The sequence below is a fragment of the Ctenopharyngodon idella genome, chromosome 17, assembly GCF_019924925.1.
Source record: "Ctenopharyngodon idella isolate HZGC_01 chromosome 17, HZGC01, whole genome shotgun sequence".
In the NCBI taxonomy this organism is placed as follows: Eukaryota; Metazoa; Chordata; class Actinopteri; order Cypriniformes; family Xenocyprididae; genus Ctenopharyngodon; species Ctenopharyngodon idella.
In genome coordinates this window covers 3430298-3447726 of record NC_067236.1, presented here as the reverse complement: position 1 = coordinate 3447726, position 17429 = coordinate 3430298, and the positions used below count along the sequence as shown (strand labels likewise).

Genomic DNA, 17429 nt, shown 5'->3' with positions numbered 1-17429 from the left:
AAGAGTGTTTCTCACTCTTGAATGAAGTTGCACGAATGAAAGGGAGCTCTCAGTTTCAGTGAAAAACCACTCTCAAATATCACACAATTGAAAAAACAAAAAAAAAAAAAACACAATGTTAGACTGTTACAAATCTAATCCATGAAAACCCCATCGTATAAAAGCTTTCAGAGAAGGAAAGTACTGGCCTTCATCTGTGCTGTTGATTATAGTTCAGTTATGAACACATGTCCACACTGTTGTCTCCTCTGGGAACTTTCTAGTGGTGGTTATGAAACTAGTTCTCTGTAGTTCTCATGTAGGCACATATTGTGGGGGTACAAACCTGGACATGACTGATCTGTTTGCATAGAGTTCAACTGATACAGGTTTTCCAATGGCAAATGACAATATCTAGAGAGAAGGAAAACTGATGGCTGATATAAAGCCAATATATTCATAGTACAGGTCAGTGATAGCAAATGAGGTGTACACAAAATAAACACTTATTTTACAAAATATTTATATAATTATTTTTTATAGTGTTTATGTTTATTATTATTTTGGAACTGATGCACAGGTTATCAATGCAACAGTCTCAAAATGGCCAAATACCAGACAGTTAACTGGCCTGGCTGATATATTGATCTGTATCAGAAAATGGTTTAATGAATAAACTGAAAAAATGAAAGAAGTCTCTTATGCTCACCAAGGCTGCATTTATTTGACCAAATACAGTAAAAACAGTAATATTGTGAGAGATTACAATTTAAAATAACTGTTTTATATGTAATTTATTCCTGTGATGGTAAAGCTGAATTTTCAGCATCATTACTCCAGTCTTCAGTGTCACATGATCCATCAGAAATCATTATAATATGCTGTTTTGCTGCTCAAGAAACATTTCTTTTTATTATCAATGTTGAAACCAGCTTAATATTTTTTTGTAGAAACAAGGATACATTTTATTCCAGTTCAGGTTAATGAATAGAATGTTTATTTGAAATATAATCTTTTGTAATATTATAAATGAATTTACTGTCACTTTTGATGAATTTAATGCATCATTGCTGAACAAAAGTATTACATTAAAAGCAAACACAAATAAATACTTTACTGACCCCAAACTTTTGAATGGTGATGTTGTCACAGTTGGTTGCAGCAAGTAAGAATAGTTGAGGTGGGATCTAGACGCAGCAGTCACTAACAATAAACAAAAAACAAAACAAAAAAACACGCAGGAGTACAGCCTGAGGTGTAAAGAGTACCAGAAAACCATTTTTAAGTAAAAGTATGATATACAATATCTTATTGTAACTCCATTACAAGTCACCAATTCCAATACGGCTTGAGTAAAAGTCTTGCCCCCGGTTTCACAGACAAGGATTAGTTGCAGACTAAAACGCATGTTTGAGCTGTTTTAACTTTTACCGACATATCTTATGTCAGTGCAATTGTTTTGTGTCAAGTTGCAAACCAGTAATGTTTTTTCTATAAAAGCTACTTAAATGTCCTAATTGAGCTATAGGTCTAATCCTGACTTAATCTAAACCCTGTTTGTGAAACCAGGATTTAGAGTATCTGATTTTAACAGTATTTTACTCATATTGAATGTAGGCCTCAACACCTAAGAGACATGCTAGTGAAAATAAGAAACAGATGATTTGTGAGGAGAGCAATCACCTGTTTATTTTCTAAAATCAAAATAAAATAATGTTAAGTAAAATGAAATAATCAAAGGCTACTTGCACTGGATGTGCTGGTTTCAGCCTCATCACCGCAGTTATTCCTCATCTCATGTATGAAACACCTGCGATTCAGTAACTACCTGCTAATGCACTCGCATTCATGTAATATAGCCTTGTTGACAAGTTTGGGTGAGTAAGGGCAAAACGCACAAGATATAGCACCTTCAATCCCCTTGTAGACGGCTATAGCCTATCATTGTTTGTAGCGGAAATAAACTGCTGCAGAAAAAGTTATATGCAATGAGTAATCAGCAGTGTTGGGGGTAACACATTACAAGTAACTTGAGTTATGTAATCAGATTACTTTTTCAAATAACTAGTAAAGTATCACATTACTTTTTCAATTTACAACAAAATATCTAAGTTACTTTTTCAAATAAGTAACGCAAGTTACTTTTTCACATTTATTGACTTACAGCTCTCCTGTCCCCATGTTGAGAGAAATAAAGTGCAGAGGTGTTGTGTGCGCTGTGTGAACATGATGGTTATTGTAGTTCTAGACCAAATGTGAGCATGCATTTACTGATCTCACTTGCACGAAAACATTCAGTATTCCTCAAATTCCTCAATAAAAAAGAATGAAATGCAATCTCAGAATTTTACACAAACTTGTAATAATTAACTATTAAATTACACAAATATACTTTATGTATTTAATCTCACTTTATTAACCAATGTCTTTGCTGCTGACCTTCAATGATCTAATTTAATTATACTATAAGAGTGTTGAACTTCCTTCTCCTGTATCCTATTCTTCTTTAATCCAGAATGGCAGTACAGCTGGGACCTTTACATTTGCCAAAAATAGAACTTTTTTTGTTGTTATTAAAAAACAAACAAGCAAGCCCAGAGCAGGTGAGAAAAAGTAATGCGAAAGTAATTTTTCATAAAAAGCAACTAAGTAACGTAATTAGTTACTTTTTTAGGGAGTAACGCAATATTGTAATGCATTACTTTTAAAAGTAACTTTTCCCAACACTGGTAATCAGATTACTCATCACAACTGTATTGGAGTAAAGAGTACATACACTTATTCAAAAATGTAGTCAAGCGAGAGTAAAAGTTGCTAATATCGTTGATACTCAGTAAAACTACTACTAACTGAAAAGAGACTTACAGTATTTAATTACATTTACTCAAATATGTTAAACCACAGAGCACAGGAGAATACCGGAACGCAGGAAAATAAAACCAACTAGAAGTAAACGTGAGCGGACAAAGAAAGACTCAAACTGAGGGCTATAAATATACAGATTAACTACAGAGCTAAACAAGGAGCAGGTGGATAAACTCAATGAAACAATGAGTAACCATAGCAACAAATGAAAACAAGCTAAGAAATAATGGAAACAGAAAGGAAACAAAATGATCTACAAACTTTACATTTTTTAACGAAATTTCAAACTTTAAATGAAAATTTAGTCCTAAACCTAACCCTACCCATAAGTTATCCCTAAAATCAGACGGAAATGATGAGTGAATAACACTGATGTAGAAGCACCTAACCCTTGTTGTAAGCCTAAACTTGACATAATTCATAAATCTGATCAGTTGACTGGAATGTTGTTCTAGGATCAACAAAGATGTTTGATCCAGGAAATCATGTTCACCAGAAAAGGTACTCAAAATTCACTAAAATTATAATTAAAAAAAAATTTGACAAGGATGCATGTGCAGATCTTTATCCTCAACTAACACACCATGCAGACAGCAAGAAAATCACAAGTTTAACTGCCATCTTAAGAGTTGTATCTACTTTGGGCTCACGTAGCCAACTTATATGTCAGAGCTTTTATATCCACCACTGCACGAAAACAAAGTGCCTTTCATGTAAGCCCTGAATCTCTGTGTCTGGACAAGTGAGCTGAAAATAAACAAATGACCTCTCCTTGCTCTCCAGCAGATTCTGTGCTCTGAAAGGGTGTGTGCACCGCACACTGAGTATTGATAGCTTGCTGCTGTAAAGCATGTGAGAATGTGCAACATGTTAAAAATATTTAATGAATACTGTCAACTGGATTGGCTGTTCCTTCTGCTTTAAACAGAATGTCTGCGAGTTTAAAGGATGGAGGAATTTGAGAAGAGAGGAGGTGCGATCTTGAGTTACTTAGAATGCGGTTTCTCAGAATAAAGAGAAAAAGACATTGACCTTCAGGTTTGCAGTGTTTCTGAGGAGATTTTGGATTGTTACTGTGTCATGATTTACTCTAACAGTAGCTGAAATTCATCGATAAACACTTTATGGGCATTTTAGTTAACTGAACAGTTTGATCAGTTGTTTTGCAATACATTTGTTATGTCTATTGCAGTGCAACATGACCTGTTGAGGGCATATCAATGTTATTGCATGTTGCGGGTCACAAGATTTCACTTCAGGACAAAGTTACTCAATATGTTATTATGAATGCTCACTGTGATGTTGAAGCCTGTATACATTTCTCAATAGCCTATGTTTTGATTTCATTCTGAGCTTGAGTATTAATAAAAAAGAGAAATATATAGGGTCAGTTCAGGGTGATTGGGACACTTTTTGTCATTGAGATGACTTGAAAAAAGTGTCCCAAACAAACCTGAATTCACCCTACACTTTATACTAGCATATATATTGTTAACTTAACACTCGTACATGCAGCTTTCACATAAATATTATGCAGCACCAGTGTACAGTAGGCCTATGCAGCAGCAAAACAGGTTAAAAATAAAAACTATTTTGTACATGGTTCAGACACAATTAAATAAATAAGCATACATTACAAATTTGTTCCCATGCAATTAATTAAATGACTTTAATGCACCACAATTATTATGAGGTTATCTGATTTTATACATGTAAATATGCTCTTTAACCTTATAATGACAAGTATTTAGTGTACAGAAATCATTATTTACTGTTTTATGATGGTAATGACTGGCAATGATCTATTATTGGGGTAGTAAGGCAATAACGGAGACAATCACAGCATCACACTCCACCAGCAGGTGAAGATAAGCAGTTGTTTTCACCATGGTTAAAGTGAGTTTGTCGCCCCCTTGTGGTGAATAATCACATCAACACACAATCGTGAAATAAATCAGTGAGAATTATTGCAGTGACCCCTATTCTGTGCAGATTTTGAGTGAATATTTCACTCGTTTAACTGTAATGTGTTTATGGGTCATTGTCGAATAAGATTTTTAAAAGTGTTTACTGTGAGAATTGTCACCAAAAAAGTAATTCCGTTTAACCAAAATTTGGGTTTTACAGAATGACACTTTTGGTTATACCGAATGACGATATTTTCAAACAGGCTGATATTTAGCTGGCTAGCAAAAGGAAAGTCAAACATTTTATATTTAGTACAAGTTTTTAAAATATTACAACATTTTCCATGTTTTATAGCGGTTGTACCGAATGACCTTCGGGACATGCGTATGAGCAAGTGAAAACATGAATTATTCAAATAGTTAAAAAGAGAGAGTTAGTTACTTTGCTTCACGACCATGTGGTCCATATTGATCGCATGACGTGATCCAAAATGATCCCTTAATATTGGTTACTCCAAATGACATAAATGAAATTCATTTTTTTGGAAATTATTTCTCATAACAAAGCAACGGCTTCTAAACATAACTTTAATACCATTTTGCACTATGTTTATATATGATGTTACAAAATCATGCCATAATAAAAAAAATATACATTTATTACATTTTAAGATATTTAATCACAAATGAAATGGCTGTATTGGCCTTTGGACGGTTAAACTGAATGACCTTTTGACACTTCAAAATCTTTAAAATATCTTTAGATATAGCAAAATATAATTAAAACCTTCTAGATTCAATAAAACAGATCTTGTTGTACTACCTTACCTAATTTGGATGTCATATCTTTGTTTTTTATTATTATTAAGGCCTTTGGACAAAAAAATGACCTGTCACGTCATTGACCCTTATAACATTCTTCTTATGCACTTAAATAATAATAATAATAATAATAATAATAATAATTTATGTATGAATAATAAGATAAAAACATTAAATAAGTATATATAATATATTATAATAATTATTATACAAATTGCAGTCAATGAGAATAATATTATCATTATTATTATTAACGTTATTTATTCATATAATGAAAACAGTGTTTACAAAGTGATTTACAAGGAATATATTTGGCCTATATGTATATATAGATACAAATAAACATATTTAATAAGATAAGAAAATTAAGAGTAAAGCCAAACCTATAATATATTATTATAATTAATTTATTATTATTATTAGAAAAAAGAAATAATAACAACAACAACAACAACAACAATAATGTCGTGTAAAATGAGAACAAGTAGTAGAGTACATACAAAAGAAACCAAGAAAGAAAAGCTAAAAGTCAAAACCTTGAGCAGTTTGTTTGTACTTGAACACTTGAAGGCTCCACCTCTCAGATCTCCTGCCTCACTGACGTCACACACACTCCGCCACATTCATACTCCACCCGCAGCAGCCATGATGGTGGGTGCTTTTCTCTCTTACTCCCTCCACCTTCATCATTTACACCTACAATTCTCCGATGCATCGAGTAATAACAAGCATCGGTCGTCTTTGTATTCCGATCGTCCGTTCTGATATTTCTGTGTCTCTCCACAGCAAGAAGGGCTGGACGATGGTCCCGATTTCCTCTCGGAAGAGGACAGAGGAGTAAGTTTTTTTTTCTTTTCTGATTTCTATCCTCTCTCTGTTCTCCTGCTGTTTGTTGTGTGTGTTTGTAGTCGTGTAAAGGACGTGTGTATTACTGCTGGTGTCACTGTGGCCCAGTATGTGTGTGTGTCCTATTTGAGTCCGTCCGTTCACTTCCTCCTGACAAACCTCACACACACACAAACCCATGTATGCACAATGAATCTCTAGTCGGATGGCAATGCCAGAAACTAGGACAAGAAGCCACAAACCACATCATGCCATTAACCATAAACTAATCTAGCTGGTTAAGTAAGCCTGTTGAAGTTAAAGAATAAGCGGTCAGTGTGTCTGTTAAACAGCAGTTAGTCTCTGACATCGAGCTGCAGGTAACGTTATTGTTTATACGTTTGCTTTTGTGCAAATTCTCTGGTGAATATTACTTTGTAAAAACGATTACTTTATTCAAATAACGTGACGTTCTTATGTGTATAAAATTGAAACGTTGTTACTTAATAATGTAACGTTAAATTGAACAATGTTGCTCTATAATGTAACATCAAGTGTTACAATGTTATTCTGCAATGTAACTCTTAATTGTAATGGTTTGGATGATTCTTTTATTTAGATATTCCTTACAAAAAAAAAAAAATACTGTACTGTAGCAGTACCATGGTACTTAGATATATATACCATGCTACTGTGCGTAGTACTAAAGGTATTTCTGTAAACACCCTGGTACTATCATGGTACCTGTCATGAAAACCATGGTATATTGTCAGTTTTGTGGGGAATATGGTTGTGTAGAAAACCTGAGGGTTGCTTAATAATTTGAATTAAAATAGCGTGTAAATTCATAAACATTTACCATAGTAACCATCGTTTTTGCAAAAATAATGTATTTATTACAGATATTGTTACTGCAGAGATCCAATTAAATATAAAATATAATATTATAGTTTTACTGTCAAAGTAATAACTTCCTAAAATTTCAGCGCAATGCTATTTTGTTTAAGGTTTAACAATTATAGTAGTTGATGAAGATGGATATTAAATATATGTATTTGTATAAGTGAAAGAATATATTTTATAGGGCTGCACAATGATTAATCGCGATTAATCGTTTGCAAAATAAAAGTCTGTATTTACGTAATATGTGTGTGTTCTGTGTATAATAATTATGTATATATAAATACACACTCATACATGTATATATTTAAGAAAAATGTTATATTTATATATAAAATATTTATATGTAATATAAAAAATATATAAATATATATTTATATATGCATATATTTCTTAAATTTATACATGTGTGTGTATTTATATATACATAATTATTATACACAGAACACACATATATTACGTAAACATTAATCGTTGTGCAGCCCTAATATTTTAGATGATGTAACTGGTCACAGTTTCTTTGAAGTTTTTCATCGTTGCTAACTCTGGCAAATTAATTTTTGAAAGTTCAAATATTCTAGGTTTCTTGAGGAAAAATGTTGTTTTAAATTGTTTTAGATTGAGCATGGCACTGCTGTCACTGCTTGACATGTCATTATTCTACCTAAATGCAACAATATGTATTGTAAATGTTTTGTTATGAGATTACAAAGGTTTTTGTGTAATATTCAAAAACGGATAAAGTATGATCGTAGTAGATTCCATCTCCTGTGATCCTCAATGATTAATATGAACCTCTTTTTATATTATAATAACTGCACTGTATTTATTGTTGAATAATTTTAATAGCCCAGGGCAGTGAATGTGGATCTTCAAACTGACGCCACACTACAGGTGGACATCTCAGACGCTCTGAGTGAGAGAGATAAGGTCAAGTTCACCGTCCACACCAAGGTACTCAACATCAATGTATAAAATCTCCCAGGATTGTGTGTTTGTGATTTCAGCCTTGCCTTCAAAATCTGCTTGACCTTATGCGCATGTCGTTTACTGCATTCATTCATTAAATGATTATTTATTTATTTTTTTTCAGAGCACTCTACCTAATTTCAAGCAGAATGAATTTTCTGTGGTCAGACAGCATGAAGAATTTATCTGGCTCCACGACTCGTTCGTGGAAAACGAAGAATACGCAGGTTATATTGTAAGTACCGTTGAGTGTTTTGCATATTGTAATACATGCTTGATTAGTGATGTAAGAGATCACAGTCACAGGAATGTAATTCTTTCATTTGCTTTCCACTGAACGCTTGTTTGAACTGTCTGGTTCATACTCGCTTTTAAACACTACTTCATTATTTGTGTTTGAGAGCAAACGTTCCATCCCCTCTTGCCAAGCCTGAAATCATTGCTTGTCCTTTTATAGGTAAAAAGATCTGGTGTCGCATGACCGATGTTATTTTGTTGTAGTTCAGGTGCAAGAAAAAAGGGATATGATCTTTGCTAGTTTCCTTTGTGAATATATTGGTTGCAACTATTGTCAAGGTGAAAGAGTAAGATATTTAGGGGGATGTGTGATGTGCTTCACTAATTTTCCAGGTCGTATTATGTGTACCATTCAAAAGTTTCTGGCCCTTAAGATTTTTTTTTTTTTAAAAAGAAATTAATTCTTTTATTCAGCAAGGACACATTAAATTGATCAATTATAATACTACAAAAGATTTTTTATTTAAATGAAAAACTGTTCTTTTGAACTTTTTATCAGTTTTAAAAAAAAAACAGTGATTTCACGGCTTCCACACAGTAGCACAACTATTATCAACATTGATAAGAAACGTTTCTTGAGAAGCAAATCAGCATTAGAATGATCTCTGAAGGATCATGTGACACTGAAGACTAGTAATGATACTGAAAATTCAGCTTTGCAACACAGTAACTATTTACATATTAAAACATATTAAAATAGAAAACATTAACTGTAATATACTGTGGAAAAACTGTAAATGCTGCCTTGGTGAGAATACGAGATTATGCTTTAAAAAAATCTTATCAGCCTCAGACTTTTGAATGGTAGTGTATGTTATTCAGTGACAAATCCAGTCATTAGAAATGGACAGGACCTGCCGTCCTATTATGTATTTTCATTGGCTTATTTTCTGCATTATTTTAAGTACAAATAGGTCTGTCATTTCTATCTGATTTAATGTAGTTTCTTCTGGGATACTGCACCGACTGCCATTTACAATATCATCAAAGCTGGCCTGAATTATTTATAGCATTTTGCATTAGGCACAGCAGTATGAGCAGTTGCATTTTTCATTCAGTGACTGATGATATTACGAATCCCAGAGTTTTATTACCAACGGCGATTTTGGGAATCATAATGCCACTTGAATGGCTAACGGAAGGACTTTCCCTGTAGATTCCGCCTGCTCCTCCAAGACCGGATTTCGATGCATCACGGGAGAAACTTCAGAAGCTGGGTGAAGGTGAAGGATCTATGACCAAGGAGGAGTTCACTAAGATGAAACAAGAACTGGAGGCGTGAGTTGATTTGTCTTCGTATCCGATTGTTACCGTGTTGTTAGTTGCACGACTTCATTAATAATAATAATAATATGAAAATTTGTTGCAGTGAATATCTGGCCATCTTCAAGAAGACCGTGGCAATGCATGAGGTCTTTCTGTGCCGTGTCGCTGCCCATCCCGTTCTACGCAAAGACTTGAACTTTCATGTTTTCTTAGAGTACAATCAAGACGTAAGTGTGACGGTTTTTTTTTTTAACTCTGACATTATTGTTCTAAAATGTTTAGAATTTTTTTAAAAAAGTTACTGCAATTAATATATTTTTTTAAACTATTACTATTTTTATTATTATTAATTATTAATTAAAACGATTAAATGTTACTTAATGTCATTTATTTTTCTCTTTTCATTTGAAACTTGATGCATACAAACCAAAAGATTATATTATTTATAACATGCACAAGTGCAAATCAGCTTCAGTTGAAGTTGTGCAAAGCAGTTTTGTAAGCAAAACAAAAACTTTATAGAAATGCAAGTTTCATTCTCAGTAGGCAAAAAAATTTAATTGTTCATTTGTCCTTGGATTTGCCACTTGAAATTACAGCTGAGTGTACGAGGGAAAAACAAGAAGGAAAGGCTGGAGGATTTCTTCAAGAACGTGGTGAAGTCTGCAGATGGGGTTCTTGTGGCAGGAGTGAAGGTCAGTTCATTCATTGGCTTTCTTCTCATGTCATGTGATTGTTTTATGTGACTCTGCTTTAGAAATTAGGGGGAGGAGAGGGAGGCCACTACGACAACCACCTTTCTGAGAAATTATTTACTTAGGCTCATGCTTCTTTGTGTTCAACTGTGGGTTGAATGATGGTTTATGACTCTCTGGTGAATGCTTCACTAGTAGTGGAATGCATGATGGCCAAAACCTTCTTGAAAAATATAGTAAAAAATAGTGTTGTCACAATATCAAAAATACCAGTAGTTGGTAACAAAACCAGTAAAATTTCACTGTTCTTAGTACCAATGTCGGTACCATAGCAAAAACTGTTAGAACTATTTTATGTAACTATTCAAATAAAACTTGCCTACGTTTATTATTTAAAAAGATAATAATTATAAGTAAATAATACATGTAAACAGCATGTAGCCTTCAGATGTTTGTAGTAAACATTGTTTTAAAAAGATCCTATTTTCTATTTTTGGGTATTTTAAAATGTAATTTTTTCTTGTGATGGCAAACATTAATATTTTAGCATCATTACTCCAGTCTTCAGTGTCACATGATCCTTCAGAAGTAATCCTAATATGCTGATTTGCTGCTCAAGAAACATTTCATATTTTGAGCTTTAAAAACTGTTTTTGCTTTGTAGAAACAGTTATGCATTTTTTCAGTATTCTTTGATGAACAAAGTTCAAAAGAACAGCATTTATTTGAAATAGAAATCTTTTGTAAAAATATAAATACCTTTACTGTCACTTTTGATCAGTTTAATGCATCCTTTCTGAATAAAAGTATTCATCTCTGTTAAAAATAATCTTACGTACTTGCATTTAAACGGTATTGTATGTTTTAAGTAAGACTGCCAGAAGAAGAATCTCATGAAACTTGTTTAAATTATTTATTTGTTTTTTGCATTTTATTAAATTGTATATTTATTTCTATTTTATCACAGGACGTTGATGATTTCTTTGAACACGAGAAGACATTCCTATTAGAGTACCACAACCGTGTCAAAGACGCGTCTGCCAAATCTGATCGAATGATCAGGTCTCACAAAAGTTAGTCTCTCTTTTCATCACAAATTTATAGATGCACTGTGTAGTGTCAAGGATACGGCAAGGTCAAAGTTCTCCAGTCACAGGAAGTGTGTGTTATAGAGATAAATGCCAACCAATACTTTTGCCAGTAGCATTTCAGATGTATGCTCAAAAATCTGTTTTAGTGCATTGTGTCTCTTAAGGTTTATTTGATAATAATTTTTTAAACTGTCAAAACCAGAAACCTGACATTCAATGTCAAATCTATGAACTATTAATGCATGTTTCATCATGTGTGGATTAGGACGTTTCCTTATTTTAAAATGTTTAGTTCTGTTTGTGTCCAACATTAATTTGCCTGCAGATATGGACACTGAAAAGGTTGGTTTTCTCTGTTATGTAGCATTAACAAGAAATTTAAGGCGGTACTTAGTACTGCTTAGTGGGAAAACGTGTCATTTGTCAGGAAGCCAGCAAATGTTAGTGTTAAAAGGCCAGTTGAGTCACCTGACAAGTAATTCTCCCTGAGCATAAGTTCTGTCAAATGATCTGATTAATGTTTAAACAATGCTTTTGTTTTAGAGATTTGAATGCATCACTTTATATTAATACAAATTTATTATGAAATTTGTTTTTGTCATTCACATCATTTTCTTGCGTCATGTGTCTTTCCAATTCTGAGCCAAATGTTTTGGATTTCCTTGTGTGCCGTGAGTCTTGTTGGCACAACACTGAAACATGATCTGGAAAAGCAGAATGCTGCGAAACAGTGTTAAGTGCTGCACCACTGAGTCAATGAATGTGTGAAACACTAACAGCATTTCCTCATCTAGAGATCTAACAGGACATGTGTTTCAGGTGCGGCGGATGATATCAACAGAATCGCCTCCACGCTGTACACCTTAGGAACCCAAGACTCCACAGATCTGTGCAAGTACGACGTCGATTACCCCATGTAGATCCACAAACCACAATTAAATGTTATAGGCCTCTTTTTTGACATGCTTTTTGTTTTGGTCCCTTCTAAACAGATTTTTCCTGAAAGTATCAGAACTTTTTGAGAAAACACGGGTAAGCATTTCCAGTTTTATAACATAATTTTAATATAGATGCATTTTTAATGTACAGTGGCGCCATAGTTTACGCCCCTTCTTTAAACCTGGAAACATATATATATATATAATTTTTTTTTTTTTTTTTTTTTTAATCATAAAACATTTAAAACAAAGAAAAATTGACATAAAATGAATAAGAAATATTATTAACACCTCACAACATAATAATATATTGATCAATGAGCAATGAACATTTATAATTGTTTTTTTAAGTTTACATTTTTCATTTAATATTTATATTTTATGTTACTTTACTTCAGCTACAACAGAAAATGATTTTTCATTGTTTCAGTTTTAGTTAACAATAACGACACTGTACGTAACTAATGTTAATAAATGAGACCTTATTTTAAAGTGTCACCAAAAAATGTAAGATTCTGCGTTATTACTAGGACACTAATATTGAGTTCTTACAAAAGAAAAAAGCCCCTATTATGCTTTTTTAAAGGTTCCTAATTTTGTTTTGGAGGTCTTCTAAAACTGATTTACATGCATTAAAGGTCAAAAAACACTTTCATTTTCTCCTAATATACATTTCTCATAGAGTCTGAAAATGGTTAGTTTGAAGATTCAACCTCTAAACCCCTCCTTACTGCGAGCCTACTCTGCTCTGATTGGTCTACCGCTTACAGTGCGTTTCGGAAATGAAACTCCCATTACCATATCTGAATTTCAGCTCCAGAAGCTTCCTTAGCACTTGCATACACACAGTAATGATGGCGTAATTTTTTTTTTGTATCAATTCTAGTGCGAGTCCTCATCCTTTTGAAATGCATGCAAACTGGATTCGCAACACTGAAAACAGCGTCTTCTTGATATGTAGATAACACGAATCAAACTCTTCCAGTCCTCAGCTACAACTAGTGTTTTAGGGGCAGGTCAAAGTAGACATTTGCGGGCAGCCAATGAAGACCCTACGCTGGCATTATGCAAATTTGTTACATTGTTACAGGTATTTACCAGGAAGAGAGACTGGGATTGCTGACGACTCGTTTCAACGGTTTAGAATCGATTCTTTCTTTTAGGAGACAATAACTTCATTTGTCGTGCACTTTGATCTTTAAAATTTCGCAGACTTTTTACATTCACAAACAGCTATATTAGACACTGACCACTTTAAAGGAAATATTTGAAAAGCATAATAGGGGTACTTTAATTGTTCACAATAAAATCGATAATGGAATATATAAGCACTGCAGATTGCAAAAAAAATTGTCTTTATTTTACTTCTTAAATATATTTTTTGAGTGTCTTTCTGTCTGAGGTAAAGAAAAGTTAATTTGGTGTGTTTCTAACCTCAGCAATTTTAGGGACTGTAAAGTCACACACTTCTACATCTCACTTTTTTTCAAACTCTTTCCTGTGCAGAAAATTGAAGCGCGCGTAGCGGCCGATGAGGATTTGAAACTTGCCGACTTGTTGAAGTACTACCTCAGAGAGTCGCAAGCCGCTAAGGTAGAGACGTGTGGTCAGCATGTTGAACTGACAGCTGCTCATTAGAGGTCGATCTTACATTAGTGAGTGATTTGTTAATCTAGCTAAGCCCTGGGATACAATGTAATTGAGCTATAACAGTGATTCTGACTATTAATTTTAGGCAAAACAGTGACCTCTTGGACCATAAAATTCAGTTTTATACAGAATTGATTGTTTGTTGCCCAGGTTTGATCTTCTACTATTCCTAGTTATTGCTTGCTGAAACCATTTAAAAATGCTTTTAGATTATGAGATTCTTAAGTTGTAAACAGCATTATCTCCTCAACAGGACCTCCTGTACAGACGAGGAAGAGCATTAGTTGATTATGAGAATGCTAATAAAGCTCTGGACAAAGCCAGAGCTAAGAACAAGGACGTCCTCCAAGCAGAAACCACACAGCAAGTGTGTTGTCAGAAGTTTGAGAAAATCTCTGAATCTGCAAAACAAGGTACTTTATCATTCAAACAGTGACTTCAGCACAAAACTACTTGATGGTTTTACACCATTTCCTAACCAGCTGCAGCATAATAAAATCATCTCTTCCTTGTAAATCTTCCTTGTAAACCCACACAGGCAATTGCTTGGTTTTAGATTTCACACTAGTTGAATCTCATTGGTCCAAATCCCGGCTTCACAGATCTGCACATTTTAAAGATCACTTGTTCTGATTGTGTCAGTTCAATAATTTATTAATACGGTGTAGGGCCTCCTTTTGTGGTCAATACAGCATCAGTTCATCTTGGGAATGAGAGATGCAAGTCCTGCACAGTGGCCAGAGGGATTTTGAGCCATTCCTCTTTCAGAACAGTGGTCAGGTCACTATGTGATGCTGGTGGAGGAAAACTTTTTCTGTCTTGCTCTTCCAAAATACCCCAAAGTGGCTCAAAAATATTTAGATCTGGTGACTGTGCAGGCCATGGGAGATGAACTCTTTCATGTTCATCAAACCATTCTGTCACAAGTCTTGCTGTGTGAATTGGTGCATTATCATGCTGATACATGGCACCCCCTTCAGGGTACAATGTTTGAACCATTAGGTGCACATGGTCCTCCAGAATGGTTTGGTAGTCCTTAGCAGTAACACGTCCATCAAGTGCAGTAGGGAATGCCATGATATTGCAGCTCAAAATATCACTGATTCACACCTGTGCTTCACTCTGGGCAGCAACAGTCCGGGTATTAAGCCTCTTTTGTGTTTTTCCACACTGTAACTCCTACAGATGTGGGATAGTGAAGGTGGACTCATTAGAGAACCACACATGTATTTCTGCAGTGAGTTTGGCAGCTGTGGTTTTATGTTTTTTATGTGGTTTTTTTTTTGTTTTGTTTTTTGTTTTTTTTTGGATTCAATCCAGGTTAGTACCTGGACATCCCTTTCAGACAGCTTCCTCTTGCGTCGAAACCTCCAACACTATATTGGCCAGTGTTTTAGTTTCATTGTCCAACCCCTGTATGTGCAAAGCATATTTCAGCGTGAAGCGTGCAGCTCATGATCCAGTGTTTTCACAGTCTCAGAGTGCTTATAAAGTGGCTGTTGTCAACAAAAGAGAAGCTTTAAAGTTGTGATAAACTTAAAGTAACAACAGATCTTTTCTTTGGTACTGTGGCATTCATCTGAGTGAAACAGATTATTATTAAGAAAGAAAAAATGTAGGGCGGAGACTTGGTTGTATGCGTCAGTTGTTGATTGAATTTTGAATTGTGGATGTTGCACTCAAAAGTGGAGGCTGATGAATGTGATTTTATATATATATATATATATATATAATATATATATATATATATATATATATTATATATATAATATATAAAATGCATGTATGTATTGCTACAAACTGCTATTAACCTAAGATTGCTCCAAGGAGATTGTTTTTTTGTTTCCTATTAAGATTACTGGAAGTTACTTTGGATAAAAGCATCTGCTAAACAGCTATTTGCTTACTGAATATTAATGCTTGTTGCCCTATGCTTGTTTTTCCATTTAGAATTGATAGATTTCAAGACACGACGAGTAGCAGCATTCAGAAAGAACTTGGTGGAACTGGCCGAGCTGGAACTCAAACATGCAAAGGTTTCCTTTTACTTTATACTGTGACTTTTCAATGATTTCAGATTCATGGATTATTTATTGATGATATGCCCTGATCTCTCTCCAGGGGAATCTACAATTGCTGCAGAGCTGTTTGGGGGTCCTGAAAGGGGACACTTAGGTCCTTGAACCAGGTTCTCTGTATAGGGCTTTCCCTGCTTTGGTCTCGTCTTCATTCGGAAGATGGAGGAGAGAACATACCTGGGGTCAGTTTGTCTAAAGAGACGTCTGTACTTACCACTACCAGAGACACCATACTCCCTCCACAACCCCCCCTAAAAGTGAGGCAGTCCACTGTGGAAGATCAACTGATCCACACAGCACAAGATATATGACTTCATTTAATCACGCATTTTTAACTTTTAATTGTTAATTGTTTTTCGCTACATCACTCTCGTTTCTGTAATTTTTGTCCAGTTTGTTTTTCTGTTTCGTTTCGCTTGTTTTTGTTTTTCCTGTTGTAATCTTTAAAGTTAGTTTTGGTGATCTGTGTGTGGATGCTGCTCAGATATCTTGTTCAAGTTGAGCTGATTGTTATTACAATTAAAGTGTATGGTCACTCAAAGCCTTGTACATGTGTAAGTTTTCATTGTATAGCTATGGATCATCGTAATCAGACTAATTTTCTGCAGAGCAGTTTATTCCATTCATAACAAATAATGCTTCAGTATGTTTGCCTTAAAACGTAGATTAATATGATATTGTTAAAAAAAATCATACATGGATGCATTTTTTTTTCTCCAGAATTTTTTTTTTAAGTGCACTGTATATGAATGTTGTTTTCTTATTCACAATATGTGACCAAAGCTTCCATTTATTCAGATGGAGGAATGCTGACATAAACTCTGATGATAACAATGATAAAATGACCATGGAAAAAAAATAACAATAAATGATGCTGTTTACTTTAAGTGAGAATTTTTTTTAATGTGAACTGAGAAAAACTGATGGTCTGAATTAACGGTGGAAAAAAAATAAAGGCAGTTTTCACTTACTAGCCAGATTTTGTGATCATATACAATGGTCTTTCTTTAATACAATCAAGTTGCCACCTACAAATCCTTATGTGTGGGAGAACTTTAAATAGCCTATAACTACTTATTAAATGTGAAAATTACTAAATGAAAATACATTTACAGCAACTTATTGCCCTAATAACGGTAATCTGATA

At 34.0% G+C, this 17429-nt stretch overlaps 1 protein-coding gene across 1 annotated transcript; it reads left to right on the top strand.

The window, feature by feature from the left end:
* Positions 1–6032: 6032 nt before the first annotated feature.
* On the top strand, positions 6033–17169 carry snx6 (sorting nexin 6). The gene is made up of 14 exons (XM_051867668.1): positions 6033–6224; positions 6360–6410; positions 8148–8252; positions 8392–8502; positions 9721–9842; positions 9934–10057; positions 10430–10525; positions 11493–11598; positions 12436–12511; positions 12609–12648; positions 14061–14147; positions 14458–14617; positions 16155–16240; positions 16326–17169. Exons 1-14 carry the CDS (start codon positions 6036–6038, stop codon positions 16377–16379), a joined length of 1407 nt encoding a protein of 468 aa, XP_051723628.1. The 5' UTR covers positions 6033–6035; the 3' UTR covers positions 16380–17169.
* The last annotated feature ends 260 nt before the right edge of the window (positions 17170–17429 follow it).